This window comes from Amblyraja radiata, chromosome 7 (genome assembly GCF_010909765.2).
Source record: "Amblyraja radiata isolate CabotCenter1 chromosome 7, sAmbRad1.1.pri, whole genome shotgun sequence".
Taxonomy (NCBI): Eukaryota; Metazoa; Chordata; class Chondrichthyes; order Rajiformes; family Rajidae; genus Amblyraja; species Amblyraja radiata.
Genome location: NC_045962.1, coordinates 45016764 through 45042546, shown reverse-complemented (window position 1 = coordinate 45042546; position 25783 = coordinate 45016764). Strand labels below are relative to the sequence as shown.

Sequence of the window (25783 nt, the reverse complement as noted above, 5' to 3'; positions counted from 1 at the left end):
TATTATCCACAGAAATGCAGCTGGTTTACTTAATGCCCACACATGAGATTATGGAGCCATTGAGTCATAATGCATGCCCTAAAGCTCGAAAGGCATGGATTAGATTCTCACCTCTGGTGCTAGTGTGTAGATTTTCTCCCTGTGACCATATGGGCCTCCTCAGGTGCTCCAATTTCCTTCCCAAAGACGTGTGTGTTGATAAATACAGTGGCCACTGAGCAAATTGCTCCAGTGTAGGTGAATCTGGGGAAGTTGATGAGAATGTATGGAGAATAAAGTAGGATGTGTAAATGGGTGCTCAATAGCATGGATTCAGTTGTCAATGCACCTGTTTGCATGCCAGACGGCTCAATGACTTGATGCTCATCTGAATCAGCATGAGATAAACATTGGTCCACTCATTCTGGGAACTAATCGTAGCCTCATTATGGTCGCCGCAAATTTGTCAACATGTTGAAAAATTAGCGTCGACCAGAATGAAGCCGCCATGGAGAGTAGCGAGAATTCTCGTGCTGTAGGTGGGTCGCCAGGAGGTCCTAGTGGTTGCCAGGATGTCGAAGGTTCTTGTAAGTTCTCGTAGGTTGCAGCCGGTGCTGACCGGTGAATTTCATTGTTTCATGGGGGGAAAAAAAACGTAAGCAGTAGTTTTCAGAACCAAGGATAACCGACCAGTAGATGTCTGCCGAGCTTCACAGCCGTGTATATCTGGCTTCCTAAAAGTTGTCTCCACTCCTTCTCCCTCCTTCTCCACACTTTTCCCCCTCCCTCCCCTCTTTTAAAGGACTTACCATATACTGTGCTTTAGCTGGCTTAATTACAACGCCAACCTCGCGGTGTGTGTCTGTATCACCTTGGCTTTGCACCGTGTGAATTTCACTCAGACAGCGCTCCCCCCTCTTGCCCTGTCCCCCGCCTGCATAACGGCCTGGTGAAGGAAGCGATGTGTGTGTGTGTGTGTTCCACTCTGACAGTCGCCGTTTCAGTTGCCGGTTTTTCAGGCGACTGCTGGCAACTTGACAGTCGCCGGCAGTCACCTGAAAAATCGCCTGTGGGACAGGCCCATTACCTTTGTACTCCTTACAGACAGCTAAATGAGTTCCCACCTTGCCTTGAAGTCGAGCTCTTCTTGCATCACCACTTCTGTGCCCATTTCTTTGGCCTGGAGTTCTTGCCCCAACCATCTCTCCCCCGCAATATCTCCCGTTTCCAACACTCCTCCTCGCAGACACCACCTGTGCCCTTCGACCTTTTCTTGACTTGTTCATCTCCAACTGCTGTCATGACATCAACCGTCTCGAATTCTCCACTCCCTTTACTCATTCCAATCTCACCCATCCAAACGTGCAGCCCACCTTTCACTCAGTTCCAATGACAATATCATCCTGAAGCATAACTGTGCAGATCTGAGAGAGCGCCACAGTTGGAAGTGACAAGTTTTGGCTGAGACATTGAATATTAACTCTAAAAAGTGGTCGTACTGAATATTAAGTCGTCTTGCTACTATTGCAGGGAAATTGTCCATAAAAGGTGTCAATAAAAACTATGCACAATCAGCAGTGAGGTTATGATTAGACAATCCATTTTTGTGATAATCCTGATCAGAGCCGGATTTACCACTAGGCTTCGTAGGCAGAAGTCTAGGGCCTCGAAATCCAGGACGCCTCCGGCCAAGGCAGGACTCGAAATTAACGGTTGCCCGGATGCCAATGGCCACCTATCATCCCGCCGGGCAACCTAAAAGTTGTGTAATTTTCCCAGCTTGGCAAGCACCCGGGCCACCTGCCGTTCAACACTGAGCGGGCCCCCCTCTCTATCTCTCTCTCTGTCACTCTCCGTCTCTGCCCACCATCCGTATCTGTGTCCGGGCCGCCGGGTCTCCGCTCTCCGCTCGCTCCTCATCTGCCTTGCACATGCGCACTGCTGCGGCCAGCACATCCTCCCCTTGCACATGCGCACAACCACGGCCAGCACATCATCGGCCGCCCTGCACATGCGCACTGCCACGGCAACTGGTCGGCGCCGGGCACTTTCTCCCTCGCTTTGAATTGTGGGAGATCTGGCTGCCATTGCTGTCCGGTCGCAGGCTCGCAACGACCGCTGAAAATCAATGCATAATCACTCCCTGGAGCTGGAGTAACTCCTAATGTACGTCGGCACCATTTCTTAACTCTTTTCCATTACATCAACACATTCAGAACTCTTTGATATCATTACCTTCACCATTAGTTTTGTTTTATTTAGTTTAGTTCAGAGAAATAGCATGGAAACAAGCCCTTTGGCCCACTGAGTACGTCTGTTGGATCTCCTGGTTGCTAACCATTTTAATTCCCATTCCCATTCCCTTACTGACCTTTCTGTCCTACTCCATTGCCACAATGAGGCCACACGCAAACTGGAAAAACAGCACCTCATATTCTGTTGGGTAGTCTACAACCGCACAGCATGATTATTGATTTTTCAATTTCAAGTAATACCGCCCAACCCCTCTTCTCATTCCCAGTCCCCCCATTGTGTCCACAACTTTTTAACCACACCCCAGTTACGCTGTTGCTTTGCTCCTTTTACATCCCTATTCCAAGTCCCCCATTTCCCTTTTATACCCCTTTTTCTCCTCCCTTTCCCCTTCCTCCATTTCTTCTGTGTTATATTTCACTTTACATTTCACCTCCATCCTTTATCACTATCTCCACCTATCTGCCAAGCAATCCCCATCACCGGTACCCATATATCAGCTGGTGGTGCTTTGCCCACAACCGCCTCTTTTTCCCATATTTCTCCCCCTCTACTCCACCAGTCAAAAGAAGGGTCCCAACCTGAATTGCATTTGCCCATTTCCCTCTACGTATTCTGTCAGACCTGCTGAGTTGCTCCAGCACTCTGCTTTTTGTTCAAGATTCCAGCACCTGCTGTCTCTTGACTCTCCTTTTTAATTAAAAAAATACACGGGTTGTTTTCAGCTTTGGAAAAACTGGTTCCTATTACCGTGGGTATCACTGGAGCCATGCATGTTCAAAACAAGTTATTAGGTCTGAAGTCATCTATTTTAAGTACAGTCATAGATGAGCTGAGTGAGAACAGAACATCACTGTTCTATACAACATTCTCAGAACGAAATGGATAAACATTCTGAAGTGCCAGTTTGGATTCCCATCTCAGATATTGGCAGTTCTGAATTTTGGCAATTCCTTGTGCATATGTATTACATTTGCACTAAAACCCCCTAAGGCTGGCCTGTTGTTTCTCACTTATGTTGCTACTTCCGATAACACTGATGTACTTTTTACTGGAAGCAACACTGGGTCTGTGAGAGGCTTTGATCTGTTTGGTAGCTTCATGTTTCAAATGGTGACAGTGTTGGCCAACATAGCCTAGTCTGGCAGCCTCCCATGGTCAATATTTTAACCAAGTGCCTTTGAGGCCCTTTAGCAGCAAACAAGGGTACCTCTTTTCTCTGATTTTAATGACTTTGTACTGACTTCAGTTTTCAACCAAAGGCCATCAACTTCAATCCTGCATCCAGCTGTGCTGTTTTGTAAATGGTGACTTTATTTCTCATTGTGAAGATGAGCTGTGAAGTAAATCACAAAGAAATGATTACTACATTGTACCAATCAGTACAGTCGTGAATGGTTTTATCCACCTGTTCCTGCCTCGAGCAATCTTAACGTTGGTTAGAGAGTTGTCTTGATTGCAAATTCATATACTTGTTTTCCAAGCTCACCATGCTGGCCTTCTCAATCTCTATAGCTTCCTCTACTATCACAGCCTTTTTGAGATCTGTATTTCTCCAGTTCTATCTAGATATACCACTTCAATTTCTGCATATGCTGGCAGTTGTTTTTTCTTTGCTGAGCCTTAAGCTTTAAAATCCCTTCTTAAATCCAAATACCTGTTCTTTGCAACATAGCCTTTCCGCCTTATGTGGCTTGGTATCAGATTTTATTTAATTGCATCCTGTGAAGCACATTGTAATGTTCTCAGCCCAAGTACACAAAGATCTGTTTATATGCAAGCTAATAAGCCTACCATGTTCATTATTTTGATGTAATAGTACTTGTTATATCTGACCAATGCTTAAATTGTGATCAAACATTATTTTGTTTCTGTAGAAATTTGAAATATATAAATGTGTGCATAAGTGTTTCGACAAAGAAGACATATTTGCATAGTGCTTTTGCGACCTCCAGGCATCTTAGCCACTAACATTTAATTACTTTTTGAAGGAACAAGGGAGACAATTTGTGCAAAGCAAATAGCAATGAAATAATGATCACATAATTGTGTTAGTGATGTTTCCTGAGGAATAAACAATAGGTCTGAAGATGGGAGAACTCTTTTAAGCGCTGCTAACATCCCTTTAATCAGAAAGACAGTCTGCTTTCCTTGAGTCCAACACCTTTGACCGGGGAGCACTCCTACAGCAATGTCGTTGGCCTGTGAAGCCCAGATCTCCTGTGAAGCTTGAACTTGTGACCTTTTGAATCAGAACATAAGTGTCCCCAAATGTGTGAAATTCATTGCTTCAAACCAGAATCCATAACTTCAAACTGGAAACTCATTCACAAGTAAAATAATGTAGGCATCAAGCAATCAGACCCAGCAGATCGTAACCACCACTGATCTGCATTACATGTTATACATAATTGCACATTCACATCAGCTTATTATCTGGTTTATTTATTTTTTACAAAGTCATTATGGTTTGTTAGCAATGCAACTTCAACTCCTTGACTTCACAATTGCTTTTGATTCCTTACGACACGAACAAAATCTGGTCGCTCTTTGACAACCTTAGATAAAGGTCCGTTATACTTCTCACATGTCTCCTATTTTCAGATGACGCAGCAGGCCATTAGACCCATCAAGATGATGCTGGCTGTCAAAGTATTCCCATCAGTCACCCCTTTTTCTTTGTCTCTCATATGCCACAAAAAAACTCCACAGGGATTCTTCTCCTATCTATCTATCTACGCAGACTTGAAAAAGGTCTGCCTGAGTTAGCATGATTAAATTTGGGAATGATGAAGTGACTATCAATGCAAATAGTTATTTAGCCAGGGAAGGTTGCAGAGGTCAGTGGTAGGCGTGGGGATATGGAGAACTTGAAAAGAAGAATGTTGTTGGTTGGAAGATAATGTGGGTTCACGAGTTACAAAAAACTGCAGATGTCATAATTTTGAGCAAAAAACAAATGAGGAAAGTATTGCAGGAATTCAAAGAGTCAAGCAACATCTGTGGAGAGAATGGAAGTGTCCTGACCTGAAACCGTCTCCATTCCCTCCACAGTTCGTGACAGGCTGCTGGGTTCTTTCAGCACTTTGTTTTTTAGGTTAGAGAGCCTTTAGTTGGAGGTGAATGGAACTTAAATGGAACTAAGCATTCATTGTTGTGTCTTTTTCTATAATGCTGTGAACTTCATTGAAGGATTAGGTTTGGTGCTGATACTGGGGCATAAATGCAATCCAACCTGCCTTTATCAACAGGATGAACATCATTGTTGGTGAACAATCCAGTTCCCATTCTTGAGAGAAGATTGAAGCAGGTGCCTCAGAATTGGAGCTTTGTAATGGAGACCAAAATGGCTCTTCTCCCTTTTGAGTATGTGTTTGCACAAAACATCCTGGTCATTTTCTGTTTAGTTTTTTTAATTTTAGTTTGGAGATACAGCACGGAAACAGACCCTTCGGCCCACCGAGTCTTTGCCGACAAGTGATCCCCGCACACTAACCCTATCCTAGGGACAATTTACATTGATACCAAACCAATTAACCTACCAATATGTACGTCTTTGGAGTTTATTTTGTTCAGCAGTTTAATTTCACTGGTTGCATCCGAGTTTGCCTTCATAGGTATTTTGCAACCTAATATATATAAAACCTTTTCTGGTAATTAGATTAACATTCCTTCTTGAGAAACTGTTAACTAATTAACATTTGCAAAGGGTCGATAGAATCTATCAAAGGTGCCATACAAATAATACTTGTAAGCTTGTTTTTAAAAGCATTGACTTTCCAATAATAAAAAAAGATTTTGTATTAGTGCTAGTTTCAGCAACAGGTAAATTGACTACTTCATCTCATTGAAATAGACAGGTTGGATTAGCTTTAGGCTCTAGTCTGTATGAGTCTTGATCATTTCATGAAATTCAAGGCTGATTTTAAAGCTTATTATAAAAAGACGACACAGACATTTAATTACATTTTCAGACTTTACTTTAAATCATTGCTTTTGTGAGAACTTGTAAAGAGAGAGTGAATAAATAGTATAATATATATAATGGTTTGCACTCAGAATCCAGTCATAGTAATGGATTTGCTAAATGTTGAGTCAAATCAATGTATTTTCTGGCCTGGGCTAAATAATCCATTGAAATACTTGTGCTATGTGATTCTAAGATGCCTGTTTTTTAATTTATTGAACTGAGCATTGATTTTTGATTCCCTAAGTATAGTATAGAGATATATTTCAGAGCAATGTACACCTGGAAAAGTGGTAAGAGTTTAACAATATCCGCTAGGTTGATGCATTGCCCCTACTGACGATCTGAAGGAATTTTTGAATCACCATTTATCGCTTTTAAATTTGCAGAGACCGAACTGGACACCTACAGATGATGTAAGATCAGATCTTCCGACATCGCCAGTCCCGCATCCAAAAAGCACTTTAAGGTAGGGCAGAGTCAACTGATACCATGATGGGTTCTGTCTCTAGAAGAACATTGAACATGTCATAATTATTTCCTGTAGAGTTTCTAATCTTCTTGCCTGTTACTTTCTGCAGGGTTATAGATAATTTTCCTATTCAAAAATGTATGAGCCCCAATTCCCCCACTGCATCCCAGAGTCATCTGGTGGGTGATGGGGGAGGAAGTGGTATTGTAGTGGTGAAAGTGTTTAAAGATCTAGTAGACAGCACTATCACTGCTGATAGTGCTGTCTACTGGATGAAATGCTCAACGGAGGCATCATCTGCTCTCCCATACAATACTGGCTGTATTTTGAAGAAGTGCATGGAGTTTTACCATAAGACATAGGAGCAGAATTAGGCCATTCGAGTCTGCCCTGCCCTTTTGATTATGGCTGATCTATTCTTTCCTCTCCACCCCATTCTCCTGCCTTCTCCCCATAAGTCGTGACGTCCATACTAATCAAAAACCTATCAATCCAGCTTTAAAAATACCATTGGGTGGCGCCATCGTAGTGGCAGCCTCACCAGTAGCTGTTAGTCCTTTCACCCTTTTTGTTATTTTTTGTGTGTCTAAAAATATGTTCTAAAGGTTTCTTAGTCTTTTTCATGTGGGGGGTGATGAGAGGGAATAGGGGGAAACCGTTTCCCAGTCACTTACCTGGATGGAGATGTGTCTTTTCTCTGTGTCGCATCTTCGCCTCCCCCCCTCGCGGCCTACCAACTGGATTGGTGCGGCCTTTCCTACCTGAGACCGGCCCAGAGCTTCAGCAACGGGCGCAGTGCTGAATTACAATCGCGGGGGTGATCCCTTGCCGGGGATCGCCAGTGTTGGAGCTCCGTCCAGCTCAGCCTGTGGACTTCGGAAGGCACGGTCTTCGGTAGGAAGCAGCCGATTCGGAAACTGCAAGCCTCCGAGTGTGTTCTTCCGTTCCGAAGCCGGGGTTCCGATCATCCCGGCGAGAGGGCCTGTACATCAGGCCGTCCGTAGTGGCGACTGCGGAGAGTTCAAAGGCCCCAACCACGGGTGAACAAAGAGGAAGATGACTGAACTTTATTGCCTTCCCTCACAGTGGGAAACATTGATTCCCCTGTGGGGGATGTTTATGTTAAATTCTATCGTGCATTGTGTAGCAATGTTACAAAATTTTGAGATTTAAAAAATCAAGTCTGCAATTTATCCCATCAGATAAAGCATAAAAATAAGTTTAATTTGACACCTAATTCACTTTCATATCTCAAGTATTTAAAAAGTTATGGCCATTTTCATACTGGGAAATGAGCATCTTGTTCCCTATTGATTTTCTATGGACATAACAAAAAAGCTGTGATCGTGAACAGTCAAAAGCCCATAACTTTCTTAAAAATTAAGAGAACTGAATGAAATTTTCAGTTATCATAGATTGAAGCATTCTGAAACAAATATAAAATTATCTTACTTGGATGACCTGAAATTAAAGCATATAATTAGTTAGTTACCTAATTGTAGCTAATTTCAGACTTCAATTACTAGATCTAAACATCTATCCATTTCTTAATAAATGATTAACATTTTTAAATAGCCTAAATGTCCACATAATATTCACAAATAATTCACAATAAAACATGATTTTTAAATCTCATTTACATTAATTTATAGACCAAATGGAAGGAATTTAGTGTTCAATTGCTGTAAATTAAAGTCCATTTAAATCAGCTTTCCAGTGGGTTCCTGTGAACGCGCTGGTTTAGAACGTTCACATTGCGGTAGATTTGTGCCTCAAATGCCGAGAAAAATACTGCGCGATATAATGGGCCCAAAATGAGCTACTCGCAATATTAAACTTTGTATAAAGGGATCTTTAGAAGCCCTTTTTAATGTAAAAATATACAGCCTACCTTCTGCTATTTGCTTTATGAGACCCTGCGGTTGCTGGTGTTCGCGGGTTTAGAGGTTGATTTTTAAACTACTATAACTATTATACGAAGCCTTTAAAACTAATAATAGCTTTTGCGACGGGGTCTTCCAGCGATTTTTCGTTAATAATTAACTAGGCTGAACATCTTCGATTTGAACAGCCTAGAGAAAATCACGTTTTAAACCCGCCCCCTCTAAACGGCGCCAAAATCGCGCACACCCGCAGCGACAGATTTTCAGCGACGCTTCAGGTAGGCTTTGCAACATACCTACATTGTGTTCTTTTTATTCATATGGCTGTATGGTAACTCAAATCTCACTGTTCCAATTGGTGCATGTGACAATAAATGTAACTTGAACTTGAACAATAGTTTGGCTTCCACAATAGTCTGTGGCGATGAATTGGACCCTCTGTCTAAAGAAATTCCTCCTAATTTCCATTCTAAAGATACATCCTTTTCTCCTGAGGCTGTGCTCTGTGGACCTAGACTCACCCACAACTGGAAATATCCTCTCCATATCATTCTATCTTGCCATTTTATTATTCTGTAAGTTTCAGTGAAATCCCCCTCATCCTTCTAAACTCTCGTGAGTACAGGCCCAGAGCTATCAAACGCTCAGTCTTTTTCTGTAACGTGACCAATTTTAACCCTCCCTTATCAATACTAAAATTAGTTATCTGGACACTTTTACATTTGTTTTTGTGTGGGCGTGCTATGTGTAAGTTAACTGCCATGTTTTCTCAATTTTAACAGTAGCTCCATATTTCAAGAAATACTTTATTGGCAGTGTATTTGGGACAGTGTATTTCATAGCCGATAACATAAAATACATTTTAGTATTATAAAATGCAATCCTGACTTTTCTTTCCTTCAGTGAACCAGCACATTTTACCAGTTAGCCACGCAGTGGCATGAACAAATATCTAAAGAATAATGTATTGAGAAAACACCGAACAAAAACAAGGCTTTATCCACTTTATTTCCATCACAAAATGGAAGCCATCACTTCAACCATCACAAAATGATACTCATAATCTATTTTAGGAATTACATTCCTGATACCCAAGCGCATCCGGCTCAAACAATTGTATGTAAGAGTCTTCCCCACCCATGTCCACCACCACCCCATCATTGAACCTTGGAAGTGGGACATCTTATCTCTTAGGGAAGTGTGGCGCATCTCCTTATCTTCCTCCATTTCCTTGTGAGGAAAATAAACCGATAAATTTACATTTCCTGCCAGATTGCTCCTTTATCAGAACTCCTTGCTGTTTGTTTTTATGTTTCTGACTCCTCTGGATCAGAAATCTTTCTAAGGTAGACACAAAATGCTGGAGTAACCCAACAGGACAGGCAGCATCTCTGGAAAGAAGGAATGGGTGATGTTTCGGGCCGAGGCCAGAAATATTTCTGATTTATTTTTTCTATTCCTGTTTTTTTCACAATCGTATGTCTGCGGGGCCGTGAAAGCTTTACCAGGATTGTCCTTAGTTAATCTATCCTTTCAAATTTCTTGCATTCGGTGTCCCTCTTTATATCAGCCTATTGTCAGAGAGGGAGAAAGAGTAAATTATTGTACAACATCCTGAATTGATACAACGCCTTCAATCTGATTTTAAAATATCTTCGCAGGAGAAAGATCAAATAATTTGACACTGGATCACATAACATTTGGATAAAATCAAAAAGGGGGAAAGTTTAAAGGATTTTCTTAAGGGCAGAGATGTTCAGTTCTAGAGGGCAACAACTGCAGATGTTTGCTTGTATCTTTCCTCTTTTTTGGGACTGAAATATTGTCGCCTTCCACAGATGCTACCATGCATGCTGAGTTTTTCAGCATTTTCTGTTTTTATGTCTTGGTGCAGACAAAAACAGTTGTCATTTTGAGTGGAAGAAGAGGAAAAAGGTTGCAAGTAATAGGCAATCTTGTTGGTTTTTAAGCATACATGCTGTGAAACATATAAGTGTCTCAAGTCATGTATTCATTGGTAGCCCTCTGCTTTGCAAACCCAATGTTTCACAGAACTGTAGGTGACCATTGATTCCAGATGTCTATATCTGTTCCTTGAAAGACCAATCCGATTATTCCCATTCTCCAATCTCCCCATAGCTTGGCATTTTTTTTCATTTTTAAGTACCTATCCAATTATCTTTTGAAAATTGCTGTTGGATTTGTTTTTGTCACCCTTTCATGCAACACATTCCAAATCACAACAACTTGCTGTGTGAAAATTAACTCTCCACTCTCCCATCTGATTTCTTAGCACGTTATAGGATAAATTTGTACTTGTTTATCTCAGATGACCAATGACTTGAAATATCTGCATGCTGTTGTGTAACATTAAAGGTTGAACAGCTTTGCTCTTCATAGTGCTTTCAATCAAATGAAAACAGATATATGCTTCAATTTTCACGGGGTTTCCGGAAAGAAAATATGAATATGAGGTCATGCGTACTAGTGTTAATAGGAAAATGTAAAGCCAAGTGTGTGCAGGTTTGAACATTGGCTGAGGTCTGGATCCAACTTGCTTGTTATAAATCTAATAATTGAATAGCCTTTTATTCAGAGACATAAAGCAACCATCATGACCCAGAAGTGGTGCATCACATCTTTTAGTCAGAAAGCTGCCGGTTTCATTTCCATTCCAGATAATCCAAACCAACATTCCAGTGCATAGGAAGGAACTGCAGATGCTGGTTTACACTGAAGATTGACACAAAATGCTGGAGTAACTAAGTGGGACAGGCAGCATTTCTGGATAGCAGGAATGGGTGACGTTTCAGGCTGAGACCCTATTCCAGTGCACAAAATGGGTATCATAGTATGTCATAGACAGGCAAAGGGGAAATCCCTGTATTGATTGCAATTTATTGGCAAGACAGTTTAAATCAAGTTTGTTCTGCATCTAGTCCGTTTCACCTCATCTATATCATATTCATATCTATATACTTAAAACTCTGATCTTGGATGTGTATTTATTTGTGTGCTTGTGTATAATCACATCTTCATGAAAAAACGAAATTTTTTAACATATTCCGGTAGAGATTTTTCCCGTGGAGTCTGAAATCGCCTTATCTGAAAATGTCATGCTTTATTTCTCGAGTTATTAATGAAAATGTTCAAAAATCTGACAAAACCTTGAATTTAAAAACAACTCTTTCACTGATGACATCATAATGGCTCTGCGCGCCCTTCTTCCTCATACAGCAAGTGACGTCACCCCACCTCTCCCTCCTCCCCCCCATTATTCAAGACTGCCCGCCCGCCACTCCAAAAGACACAGAAAGAATGAGCAAGTCGGGCCCGCCCCGCTCGCCGGCCGCCCCTCTCGCCAAGTCCACATCCCCCCCTCTCTGCCCTCGTTGAGGGGATGGGTCCGAGCTGTCGGGTCCTTGGGTCAGGTCAGGTCCTCGGATCGGGTCCTCGGTTCAGGTCCTATCTCTCTGCCCTCCCTCTCCCTGCCCTTCCTCTCTCTGCCCTTCCTCTCTCTGCCCTCCCTCTCTCTGCACTTCCTTTCTCTGCCATCCCTCTCTCTGCCCTCTGGCTAGTGTGTGTGTGTGGGGGAGGATGGTTAGTGTGTGTGTGAGAGGCCGCAGGCCGCCCCCCTGCCTCCCTGCAACCGCGCGTTGAGGGGACGGGTCCCAACGGGTCCCACTTGGTCTAGAAACTGTTAAAAGTCTGATCTTGGATGTGCATTTGTGTGTGTGTGTGTGTTTATTTGTTTGTGTATAATCACATCTTCACGGAAAAATGACGCGGTAACGGTAAATATTCACATATTCCGGTAGACATTTCCCCCGTAGAGTCCAAAAACTACTTATCTGAAAATTTCATGCTTTATATCTCGACTTATTACTGAAAATGTTTAAAAATATGACATAACTTTGAATTTAAAAACAACTGCCTCTTCCATGTGCTGCGAGTGACGTCACCCCCACAACTCCTCACCCGCCCCCCCCCGGTTATTCAAAAGATGCAGAAAGAATGAGCAAGTCGAGCCCTGTACTAGAGCGGCCGAGCTCTCGGGTCCGGTCCTCTCCTATCCTCGCGTCCGGTCCGAAGCCAACACCGGCGACAACCTATGTCACCTGGCGACAACCTATGTTAACCTGGCGACAACTACGACAGCACCTACGCCAGGAGAAGTCAAGTTACGCTCATTGGCGTCAATCCCACTGTCGCCGACTGTCTTCGAAAAATTTTCAACGTGTTGAAAATCCAACAGCGACCAGAAAGACGCTACGACTCTTTGGGCGACTGAGGAGACTACTCACGACCATACAGGTAATACCCCAGCGACCATGTGGCGACAGCCAAGTCGCCTGTAGTTGCCTAGAAAACTAGCCTAAGTGCGACAGGCACTTTTGGGGATTAGACAGGTTAAATCCTCATAGGATGTTTCCTTACATGAGAAGAGTCCAGAAACACAGGACAAGGTCTCAGAATAAGGGGATGTCCATTTATGACTGAGATGCTGGGGATTTCTTCTCTTGTTTGGCTGTGCATTTTTGGAACTCCTTGTCACAGAGAACTATGTGGCACCTTCAATACTGAAGTAGAAATATTTCTAATCAGTTATGAATCTAGGATTATGGGGACAGGGCAGTAAAGTAAACTTACAAAAAATTACAACTTACCAAACATCACCTATCCATTTTCCCCAGAGATGCTGCCTGACCCGCTCCAACATTTTGTGTATATCTTTGGTGTAAACCAGCATCTGCAGTTCCTTTTTATTTCATCCTGATTCTTCTGGCTTGGATTGGGAGCAGCTGGGGAGATAAGGCATACAGAATGCCACAATTCTAACTAGTAGAAGACGCCTACAGCCGTAGTAGCCGGCAAATCCATCCTCATCCATCGCTGTTTCCCCCATATGCTCGATCTTATATACGTCAAGTTGGGTGTTTATAACCTAGGGAGGATCTGTAGTGTTTTCACCTGTGGCGTTATGGTATGAGATGTTCATTTCCTTTGTAAGTCCTATCTTTTTCATTGTGTAGTAAATGTACTGGAAATTCTCTGTAATGCCTTGTTGGTCAAGATATTTGATGTGAAGATCAGATGATCTCAATAAACTTTTCCTGTTGTGATAAGCCAGGAAGTATGCATGCTAATGAAAACATATTCTCCAGCATCTCAAATTGATTTGATTTTGTACAAGTGTAGACTGATGTTTTTGTGGGTGAGCATATCCATCTAAAGTACAGATGGGAGGATATTGATGCACATTTGCAGAATAATCACTTAGGAGCTGCGGAAAATAATCTATCAGAGAATATGTTTTCTATTTTAGGACCCTCTTCATAGTTTGAAATGTTAAATAATTTTGCATTGATGGTCATACTTTTTGCTGATAATGTTGGCAATTGTGTACTTAACCTGATTTTCTTACTCACTTTTCTCCCTTCCCACACCCACCCCACCCACATTTACTGCATAGGCATTGAATTTCTGGTTTGTTGCAGTATTGTGAGGAAACTTAATTCCCTGTATCAACATTTATGTTCTTGGCTTCTGACGACCAAACTGTAGTATTAATTATAACCATTTTACAGTATTCTCCCAGTTATAGCAAGAACAATCATTGTTTTGTTTATTTTCAATTGGCTTGTTTGCATGTTTTTTCTCAAATGTCCATCAGACCTTGACAGATGCATTATAATCCAGTCAGCCAACTCTGTTTACTTATTTGGTCTAATGGGTTAAAAAACTATGTTTTGTCAAGACCCAGCTGTTCTTGAGTGTAACCTCATCCATCTTCTTTTTGGCAGTGATTTGACAAAGAAGGTAGAGTTTTCTGGAGATGGCGGTCCCTTGGGAATTCATGTGGTGCCCTTTAATTCTACGCTGAGTGGAAGGTAAAGTATCTAAATGTACATCTGTACTTAAAACTGCTGAGATTGCATCCCATGGGATCAGATGCCATATGGTGCCCGTGTTTATACTACTCCCAACATGAGCAATGCTGCAGCTGAGCACTGGTTCAATAAAGTGGGCCTTTAATGCAAGTCTTATTGACAAAGCATTGTTTCTCTGTCAATATTTGTGTTTACAGAATGTTACAGGTTTGCAGTCCATTACAACTTGGTCACAACTGACATTGGTATTGATATAATTGCCTTTGGAGGCCATTGAGTGAATTCACGAGAAGCTGCACCCCACCCCCAAGGAATGATCAGATGGAACTCATTGCCGCAGGGAATAATGGAGGCATTTCATGGAAAACTAGATTAATACATAAGGGAGAAAGGAAACACTGAAATGGTTAGGTTATTCAGGTTGAGAGCAAGCATATTGTGCAAATATATTTGCAGAGATTAGTTGAGCTGAATGGCTTTATTTTGCACTTTAAATTAATTGTAATTTTAAGCACGTCCCTCAGTTCCTGAGACATAACATAGCCATTCCTGCAGTTGAGAATGCTGTGCATGACTCTTTTAAGCATGTGGCATGCTATCATACCACATCATTTGATCCTTCCTTTACTGTGCTTTGGCTGCGTGTTACCCACCACTGGCTTTATTTTATCCGTCATCGTAATTTGCATTTCTATCAAGTGATGAAGAAACAATCCTGTGAACAACAGAATTACAGATACCTACAGCGAAGAAGGTGGTTTGTCGCATCTACACTGCCTTTTGATGGATCCTTCCTTTTTATCCCCTCGCCTCTGCTCCTTCCACACAGCCCTTGTAACTTTTGCCCTTTCATGTATTTCTTTTGAAATCTGTTTCCTCCATTCTTCCAAGCAGCACTTCTCATAATATAACAAAATAATAATCTTAATGATTTTTACTTTAAGGATTCAGAATTTTTATTTTTATTTTGGGGTTGAAGTTGTTATTCGTTTTATACTGTATATTGCATGGGAGTCCTTTTCTGTCAAAAATCAAGACCGTTGATGGCCTTCTCAGCCAGAACTATACATGCAAAATTTACATCCAGTAGTGCCATCTCACTGTGATGTTTTCTTGACACAATGGGGACAAAGAGATGGGACAAACCGGTTGCTCCAGCCATCCACGTTCCAAAAGCTTGTTGGTTGGTACATTAATTGGGCCCTCTAAATTATAGGGAATAGGGGAATATTCATTTTTACAGTCATAAATAGCAATACACAAAGAAAAACGTTGTTTTACATACTATGCAGGCTACTCATACCGTGCATGAGTATTATCAACCTTATATGAGTACTATATATTTGGAAAGTTAAAATCTGCTGCGATGACAACATAATTATTCTTGCAACTCACTGCAATCACCCTGCATATTTGTTCCTCTAATTCTCGTTGACTATTTGGGGTCTTATGGTACACTCTCAACAAGAGTACACGTCCTTTACTTATTTCTCAGCTTCCCCATAAAGCCTCCCTGGATGATCGTTCAATAATTTCATCTCAGATTACTGCCATGATGATCTCCTTAATTAAAACAACAACTTTCCCCTTCTTTCTTTCCTCCACCTCCATCCTGCCCATAGTACCTGCACCCTGGAGTTTATGAGTGCATGGGGAGAAAGTATTTCAGGTAATCCGAGGGCCTCAAAGTTAAGTTAATGGCAAAAGGGAAAAACCTATGAGATAGTATTTTGCTTAGAGAGTTATTATTTGGAATACACTGCTTGATGGCACAGTGGTACAGCGGTAGAGTTGCTGCCTTACAGTGCCAGAGACTTGGGTTTGATCCTGACTACGGGTGCTGCTTGTACGATCTCACTGTGAACTGCGTGGGTTTTCTCCTGGTGCTCTGGTTTGCATCCACACTCCACAGACATACAGGTTTGCAGGTTAATTGGATTAGTAACATTGTAAAATGTCCCTAGTGTGTAGGATAGTGTTAGTGTGTGGGGATCGCTGGTCGGCGCTGACTCGGTGAACTGAAGGGCCTGTTTCCGCGCTGTATCTCTAATCTAAATTAAACTGAACTTGATAGGGTGGTGAAAATGAATTCCTTTGTACTTATAGAACAATACATCATAGGAACAGGCCCTTCACCCAACTATGTATGTGGCGAATATGATACCTACTTAAACTAATCCCTTCTGTCTACACATGTTTCATATCCTTCTATTCTCTGCATGTTTAAGAGTGCCATTAAATGCCATTATCGTATTTGCTTCAACCACCGCCCCAGTCACCATGTTCCAGGCCCCCACCACTCTGTAAAGAAAAATAAGCTTGCCCCATACATCATAAGATCATAAGTGATTGTAGAATTCGGCCATTTGGCCCATCTCCTTTCGGTACATCTCCTTTAAAAAAAATCCCTCTGACCTTATGGCTATACCCTATAGTACTTGACATTTCCACCCTGAGAAAAGGTTCTGACTGTCTATCCTATCTATTCCTCTAAATTTTATGAACTTTTGTTAGGTCTTCCGTCAGGCTCCAATGATCTAGAGAAAACAATCTAAGTTTGTCCATCCTCTCCTTCTAGCTAAGATCCTTTAATCAGACAGCACCTTAGTAAACCTCTTCTGTGCCTTCTCCAAAGCCTCCACATCTTTCCTGTAGGGGCAATCAGAACTGCACACAAATGGCCTGACCAAATATGGCCTGACCAAAGTCCTATAAAGCTGCATCATAACTTTCCGACTTTTATGTTCAATGCACCAATCTGTGAAGGCAAGCATAGCATATGTTGATACTTTCAGGGAGTTACAGATTGGATCCCAAGATCCCTGGATACATCAAAGTAGCATGGAAGAGTGGGCATAATTAGGCTTGGGTGTCTGAATGACCCCTCATGTTATATGATTATATGAATTTAATGACTCTGCAATAAAATTTCCATTTCTTTGGTTTGAAAAGCTGTCAGGAGGGCTGAACATAGTGCTGAACAAAGAAGCAGTCTGTGCATTTTCCACTTCAGACAATTTACAACTTTTATTTGTTGAAATGGGGAAAATCATCCAAAATGCCACTGGTGTTTTTTGCACAATTGCTCTGACCAGGCAAAGTGTGGATGGCTGTCCAATGCATTTGGAAAGTAATGTCTTGAGTCAGCATCCATGATAGGAATGGAAAGGAAAGAAATTAAAAATAACTGGAAAAAATGAATCATGTAACTGGAGTTATCAATAGGTTCCTGCATTCCAGTGGGTTTTTTTCTTTCTCTTTCAGTGAAAAGCCTTTTGTTGGGCACAGTTTCAGGAATAAAACTCCGTTCTTGGTCAGGAATAAAAATAGCATTGTTCCTTGAGAAGAAAACTGGCAGTGTCGTTAAAATGCATACATTCATGTTATTGAACTATGAACACTTGGCTATCTCTGACTTTTTAAGATTCTGACAAGAAATTTCCTCCTGTTTGAAGAAATATATGAATGAGCAGGTCTAAAATCTTTGAAATACTTTAACCTTAAGGATGTTGTTTGGTTCACTTTGCTGCTCTGCTTTTCAGCTCAGTGCTTCATCAACGATTCTACTGCTTGATAAACTGGAAAATATAGGATTAATGACCACCATTAAACTATTTTTTGACTGTGTCGCATCTAAATTCATAATTTTTCACATTAACCACCTTTTCTTATTTTGTTTGCTGTCTTTCTTCACACCTCACACCTCACACCACCCCATCTCTGTTTCCTTTTCTCTGAACCCACTGTTCGCATTTTCTCTATTGTTACAGCTCCTTGTCTCAGACTCTCATTTCTTTAATTTTATTTTTAATTAATTTCCCATTTACAAACACATTCCCATGTTTCTATATTGCTTGTGCCTGTCTCATCTTTCTGTTCTCTTCTTTCTATCCCTTCATTCTCAATTTGTGTGGAATCCCAAGTCCTTTGGTCCTTCCAGTTAAATAAAATAGATACCTGTAGCATAGATGAAAATTCAATTCAATTTTAATGTCATTGCACAGATACAAGTATGGGTACAACGAAATGCAGTTTAGCGTCAGTCCGTAGTAATAGTGCAATATAGAAATAAAAATACAGAATAAGCAAACAATGTGGACGGAGAGACTGGAGAAATCTATCGGCGGGACTCCGAGTTCAGCAATGTGATAGTGTTGTTGTAGAAGCTGTTCCTCATCCTACTAGTACGAGACCTGAGGCTCCTGTACCGCCTCCCTGATGGGAGGAGGGCAAACAGTCCATGGTTGGGGGTGGGAGGGGTCTTTGATGATCTTCCCGGCCCGTCTCAGACACCGTTTTCGGTGGAGGGCATCCATGGCAGGGAGCGGGGCACCGATGATGTACTGAGCGGTTTTCACCACTTTCGATGGTACAGCGGTAAAAGTTGGTCAGGATCTGGGGGGACAGGTGAGCTTTCTTGAGCCTCCTCAGGAAGTAAAGGCGCTGCTGCGCCTTTTTGATCAGCTTGGAGGTGTTGAGGGACCAGGACAGATCCTCCGAGATGTGTACCCCAAGGAATTTGTAGTTGGAGACGCGCTCCACCTCAGTCCCGTTTATATGGATGGGGGTATGTCTGCCCCCTCTGTTCTTCCTGAAGTCAACAATAATTTCCTTCGTCTTCTTGGAGTTGAGGACGAGGTTATTGTTGGCACACCAGGTTGTCAGGTGCTGGACCTCCTCCCTGTAGGCTGACTCGTCATTGTCACTGATCAGTCCTACCACCGTGGTGTCGTCGGCAAATTTAATGATGGCGTTGGAGCCATTCTTAGGGATGCAGTCATGGGTGAAGAGGGAGTAGAGGAGAGTGCTGAGCACACAGCCCTGTGGCACGCCGGTGTTCAGTGTTATAGTGGAGGAGGTGAGGTTGTTGACCCTAACAGACTGTGGTCTGTTGGTGAGGAAATCCAGTGTCCAATTGCAGAGGGAGGTGGAGATGCCAAGTCCGCTGAGTTTGGTGATCAAGCTGGCGGGGATGACAGTGTTAAAGGCAGAGCTGAAATCAATGAACAGCATCCTGATGTAGGTGTTATTGCTGTCCAGGTGGGTCAGGGCAGAGTGTACGGCCGCCGATATGGCGTCCTCTGTAGACCTGTTGGCCCGGTAGGCGAACTGATGGGGGTCCAGTGTGGGGGGGAGGCTGGCTTTGAGGTGAGCCAAGATCAGCCGCTCAAAGCACTTTGCAATGACAGGGGTGAGTGCCACTGGGCGGAAGTCGTTGAGACTCCCTGTAGCTGATTGTTTGGGCACTGGCACAATGGTTGATGTCTTGAGGCAAGTGGGGACAACACCCTGGGCCAGTGACAGATTGAAAATGTCAGTGAAGACCAGGGATAGTTGTCCAGCACATGCCCTGAGCACACGCCCGGGGATGCCATCGGGGCCGGCAGCTTTGTGCTCATTCACCTTGCTCAGTGCATCTTGTACAGCAGAGGTGGAGAGACTGAGGGGTTGTTTATTCGGGGGTGGAGCAACTTTGATGGCTGGAGTTTTGTTGTCCCGGTCAAAGCGAGCATAGAAATGGTTTAGCTCGTCAGGAAGGGAGGCGTTGTCTGGGGGGGGTGTTAACTTTATGGTAATCGGCAATGGATTTGATTCCTTGCCACATGCGCCTGGGGTCGGAGTTTTTTTGGAAATGCTCCTCAATCCGCCGTTTGTGATTGAGTTTAGCATTCCTAATTCCCTTTTTCAGATTGGCCCTGGATGAGCTGTATCCCTCAGCGTTGCCAGATCTGAAAGCGGCATCGCGAGCCTTCAGCAGGAGTCTGACCTCCCTGCTCATCCACGGCTTCTGGTTAGGGAAGGTCTTTATTTCTTTGTGGGTAGTGACGTTGTCAGTGCAGAATTTTATATAGTCCAAAACGGTTGAGGTGTATGAGTTGATGTCCACTTGGGAGTTAAAGGTGGCCTGGGTGGCAAACAGACTCCAGTCTGTTTGCTGAAGCTGTTCCTGTAAAACAGAGACAGCCCCCTCAGGCCAAACCTTCACTGTCCTCACGGTAGGTTTCACACGTCTGATCATTTGGGGAGCAGGAACAGAGAAAGGTGGTCGGACTGTCCAAGGTGGGGGAGGGGGAGGGCTTTGTAGGCTTCAGTAATATTAGTATATACTAAGTCCAGAATATTGTTTCCTCTGGTTGGGCAGGAGACATGCTGATGGAACCTGGGGAGTACAGTTTTAAGGTTTGAGTGGTTGAAATCACCCACAACAATAAATGCCCCCTCTGGGTGTGCAGTTAGTTGTTTGCTGATAGCAGCTTGCAGTTCTTCCATTGCTAGCCTGGCATTAGCGTCCGGGGGTACATAGACTGCAGTGATAACAGTCGATGTAAATTCTCTGGGCAGATAGAAGGGCCTGCACTTTATCATCAGATATTCCAGGTCAGCAGAGCAGTGACTACCAATCCTAACAAGAGTCCTCCGCTGTTCTGTCGGCCCTGAAGACAGTGCGCCCCTCCAGCTCGATGGCGTTGTCCGGGATGTTGTCGTTGAGCCATGTTTCGGTGAAGACCATGGCGTTGCAGTCGGCGATCCGTCTGTGTGTGGTGATCCGCAGCCGTAGTTCGTCGATTTTACTCACCAGGTACCGGACATTCGCGAGGAAAATGCTGAGCAGAGCTGGCTGGTGCGGGTTTGATTTCAGCCTAGCTCGATAGCCTCCTCGCTTCCCACGTCTTTGTTTGCGGTCCCTGCGCCACCTCCGGGCACTTCCTGTCGGAGGAGCAGTGGACATTGAGGGATTAGTGGACATTGAGGGACTAGTTCTGTTTTATTAGCAAACCTTCCTTGCCTCTGTTGCACTGTTTTTACTCTCATTTCCAGGACAGTGTTTAGAGGTAGATGGAGTTAGATATTATTTTGCCAAAATTGAGACAGTTTAGAATATCTGAAAGATCTTCTGACGAGGCATTGAATTGTAACCAGATGTCTCCTGTTCACTTATTTGATCGATGACATGTTTCTTTTCATTAAAGAGTGCTGCATTTGAACCATAAAACTCTGTTATATTATACTTGATAATTTAATTAACTTTTTAAGATCATCAAAAAGGTTATTTGACACTGAGCTTAAAGGGGGATATTTTTTGAAGAACAATGAAACAAAATGCTGCCTGAATGAAGTGCTGCCTTTATTGTTAGTTGAATTATGTTGCATTTAGCATACAGTTGAACATGGAAGCCAGGCAAATGTATACAAATCATGGTCCAGTTTGGCACTCTACTTAGCAAGCCATTGACTTTTCTTTCTCCCAAAGAAAACAAAATATTTTTCAAAGGCAGTAATAAACCTTGAAGTTTACAGTACTGAATAGATGGATGATTCACTGCTAAAATAATTCAAAACAAACTGCATTGTTCCAAGCTCTTGTGCCAACCCAGTGTGGCAGCTCATTGACATACATAGAAAAATAAGTGCAGGAGTAGGCCATTCTGCCCTTCAAGCATGGCTGATCATCTAAATTCAGTACCCTGGTCCTGCCTTTTTCCCATATCCCTTGATTCCTTTAGCCCTAAGAGATAAATCTAACTCTCTCTTGAAAACATCCAGTGAATTGGCCTCCACTGCCTTCTGTGGCAGAGAATTCCACAGATTCACAACTCTCTGGGTGAAGAGGTTTTTCTTCATCTCAGTCCTAACGGCCTACCCCTGGTTCTGGACACCCCCAACGTCGGTAACATTTTCCCTGCATTTAGGCCGGTCCAATCCTTTAAGAATTTTATATGTTTTTATAAGATCCCTTCTCATCCTGAATTCCAGTGAATACAAGCCCAGTCAACCTATTATTTCATCATATGTCAGTCCCGCCATCCCGGGAATTAACCTGGTGAACCTACCTAGAGAGGTGTGAATCTGTTGAATTCTCTGCCACAGAAGGCAGTGGAGGCCAATTCACTGGATGTTTTAAAGAGAGAGTTAGATTTATCTCTTAGGGCTAAAGGAATCAAGGGATATGGGGAAAAGACAGGAACGGGGTACTGAATTTAGATGATTAGCCATGATCATATTGAATGGCGCTGCTGGCTTGAAGGGCCGAATGGCCTACTCCTGCACCTATTTTTCTATGCATGTCAATGAGCCGCCACACTGGGTTGGCACAAGGGCTTGGAACAATGCAGTTTGTTTTGAATTATTTTAGCAGTGAATCATCCATCTATTCAGTACTGTAAACGTCAAGGTTTATTACTGCCTTTGAAAAATATTTTGTTTTCTTTGGGAGAAAGAAAAGTAAATGGCTTGCTAAGTAGAGTGCCAAACTGGACCATGATTTGTATACATTTGCCTGGCTTCCATGTTCAACTGTATGCTAAATGCTAACATAATTCAACTAACAATAAAGGCAGCACTTTATTCAGGCAGCATTTTGTTTAATTGTTCGTCAAAAAATATCCCCCTTTAAGCTCAGTGAACCTATGCTGCACTCCCTCAATAGCAATAATGTCCTTCCACAAATTAGGAGACCAAAACTGCACACAATACTCCAGGTGCGGTCTCACAAGGGCCCTGTACAACTGCAGTAGGACCTCCTTGCTCCTAAACTCAAATCCTCTCGCAATGAAGGCTAACATGCCATTAGCTTTCTTCACTGCCTGCTGTACCTGCATGCTTACTGTCAGTGACTGATGTACAAACACCCAGGTCTCGTTGCACCTCCCCTTTACATAATCTGACACCATTCAGATAATAATCTGCCTTCCTGTTCTTGACATCAAAGTGGATAACCTCACATTTATCCACATTATATTGCATCTGCCATGCTTCTGCCCACTCACCCAACCTATCCAAGTCACCCTACAGCCTCATAGCATCCACATCTACATTCATACTGCCACCCAGCTTTGTGTCATCTCCAAATTTGGAGATGTAAATTTAATTCCCTCGTCTAAATCGTTAATATATATTGTAAAAAACTGGGGTCCCAGCACCGAGCCTTGCGGCACCCCATTCTGAAAAGGACCCGTTAATTCCTACTCTTTGATTCCTGTCTGCCAACCAATTTTTTATCCATGTCAATACCCGACCCCCGATACCCAATACCATATGCTCTAATTTTGCACACTAATCTCTTATGTTGGACCTTGTCAAAGGCTTTTTGAAAGTCCAGATACGCAACATCCACTGGCTTTCCCTTATCCATTCTGCTTGTTACATCCTCAAAAAATTCTAGATTAGTCAAGCATGATTTCCCCTTCATAAATCCAAGATGACTTTGACCGATCCTTTCACTGCTTTCCAAATGCGCTGCTATAACATCTTTAATAATCTTTCCCACTACCAATGTATGGCTAACTAGTCTATAATTCCCTGTTTTCTCTCTCCCTCCTTTCTTAAAAAGTGGAGTTACATTGTCTATCCTCCAGTCCACAGGAACTGATCCAGTCCTAACAGTTTACCTAACAACATTTCCTGATTAATGAGGATTCCCTTCAGTTCTTCCCTCCCACTAGATCCTTGGTCCCCTTGTATTTCTGGGAGATTGTTTGTGTCTTCCTTAGTGAAGACAGAACCAAAGTACTCGTTTTAACTGTTCTGCCATTTCCTTGATTCCCATTATAAACTCACCTGCCTCTGACTGCAAGGGACCTACATTTGTCTTCACTAATCTTTTCCTTTTTTATATATCTAAAGCTTTTACAGTCAGTTTTTATATTCACCCGCAAGCTTTCTTTCATGCTTTTTATTCCCCATTTAAATTAACCCCTTTGTCCTCCTCTGTTGAGTTCTAAATTGCTCCCAGTCCTCCGGTTTACTGCTTCCTCTGGCCAATGTTTGTGCATCTTTCATGGATTTAACACTATCCTTGATTTCCCTCGTTAGCCATGGTTGAGCTGCCTTCCCCATTTCATTTTTTCACTAGACTGGGATGATCAATTTTTGTAGTTCAACCATGCAGTCTTTAAATCTTTGCCATTGCATCTATACCGTCAACCCTTTAAGTATAATCTGCCTGTCTATCCTAGCCAATTCCCACCTCATACCTTCAAAGTCTCAATAGACAATAGACAATAGACAATAGGTGCAGGAGTAGGCCATTCAATGTGATCATGGCTGATCATACCCAATCAGTACCCTGTTCCTGCCTTCTCCCCACATCCCCTGACTCCACTATTTTTAAGAGCCCTATCTAGCTCTCTCTTGAAAGCATCCAGAGAACCTGCCTCCACCGCCCTCTGAGGCAGAGAATTCCACAGACTCATCACTCTCTGTGAGAAAAAGTGTTTCCTCGTCTCCGTTCTAAATGGCTTACTACTTATTCTTAAACTGTGGCCCCTGGTTCTGGACTACCCCAACATCGGGACATGCTTCCTGCCTCTAGCGTGTCCAAACCCTTAACAATCTTATATGTTTCAATGAGATCCCCTCTCATCCTAAACTCCTGAGTGTACAAGCCCAGCGGCTCCATTCTCTCAGCATATGACAGTCCTGCCATCCCGGAAATTAACCTTGTAAACCTACGCCGCACTCCCTCAATAGCAAGAATGTCCTTCCTCAAATTAGGGGATCAAAACTGCACACAATACTCCAGGTGTGGTCTCACTAGGGCTCTGTACAACTGCAGAAGGACCTCTTTGTTCCTATATTCGATTCCTCTTGTTATAAAGGCCAACATGCCATTCGCTTTCTTCACTGCCTGCTGTACCTGCATGCTTACTTTCATAGACTGATGTACAAGGACCCCCAGATCCCGTTGTACTTCCCCTTTTCCCAACTTGATGCCATTTAGATAGTAATCTGCCTTCCTGTTTTTGCTACCAAAGTGGATAACCTCACATTTATCCACATTAAACTTCATCTGCCATGCATCTGCCCACTCCCCCAACCTGTCCAAGTCACCCTGCATTCCCATAGCATCCTCCTCACAGTTCACACTGCCACCTAGCTTTGTGTCATCTGCAAATTTGCTAATGTTACTTTGAATCCCTTCATCCAAATAATTGATGTATATTGTAAATAGCTGCGGTCCCAGCACCGAGCCTAGCGGTACCCCACTAGTCACTGCATGCCATTCTGAAAGGGACCCGTTAATCCCTTTTCTTTGTTTCCTGTCTGCCAACCACTTCTCTATCCATGTCAGCACTCTACCCCCAATACCATGTGCCCTACTTTTGCCCACTAATCTCCTATGTGGGACCTTATCAAATGCTTTCTGAAAGTCCAAGTACACTACATCCACTGGCTCTCCCTTGTCCATTTTCCTACTTACATCTTCAAAAAATTCCAGTTCTTTAAGTTCAGGATCGAATTGGCTGTGTCACTTTCCATCCTAATACAGAATTCCACCATATTACGGCATTGTTGCCCAAGGGGCTTTGCACAACAAGATTACTAACTAATCCTTCGT

At 42.7% G+C, this 25783-nt stretch overlaps 1 protein-coding gene across 2 annotated transcripts in view; it reads left to right on the top strand.

The window, feature by feature from the left end:
* pard3b (par-3 family cell polarity regulator beta) overlaps nt 1-25783 on the top strand; it is a 1048449-nt gene that overhangs the window by 462205 nt on the left and 560461 nt on the right. For both annotated transcript variants that reach the window (XM_033024356.1, XM_033024355.1), the window contains exons 5-6: nt 6589-6668; nt 14359-14445. In XM_033024356.1, the coding sequence (XP_032880247.1) occupies nt 6589-6668; nt 14359-14445 (167 nt within the window). The remainder of the gene's footprint in view (nt 1-6588; nt 6669-14358; nt 14446-25783) is intronic.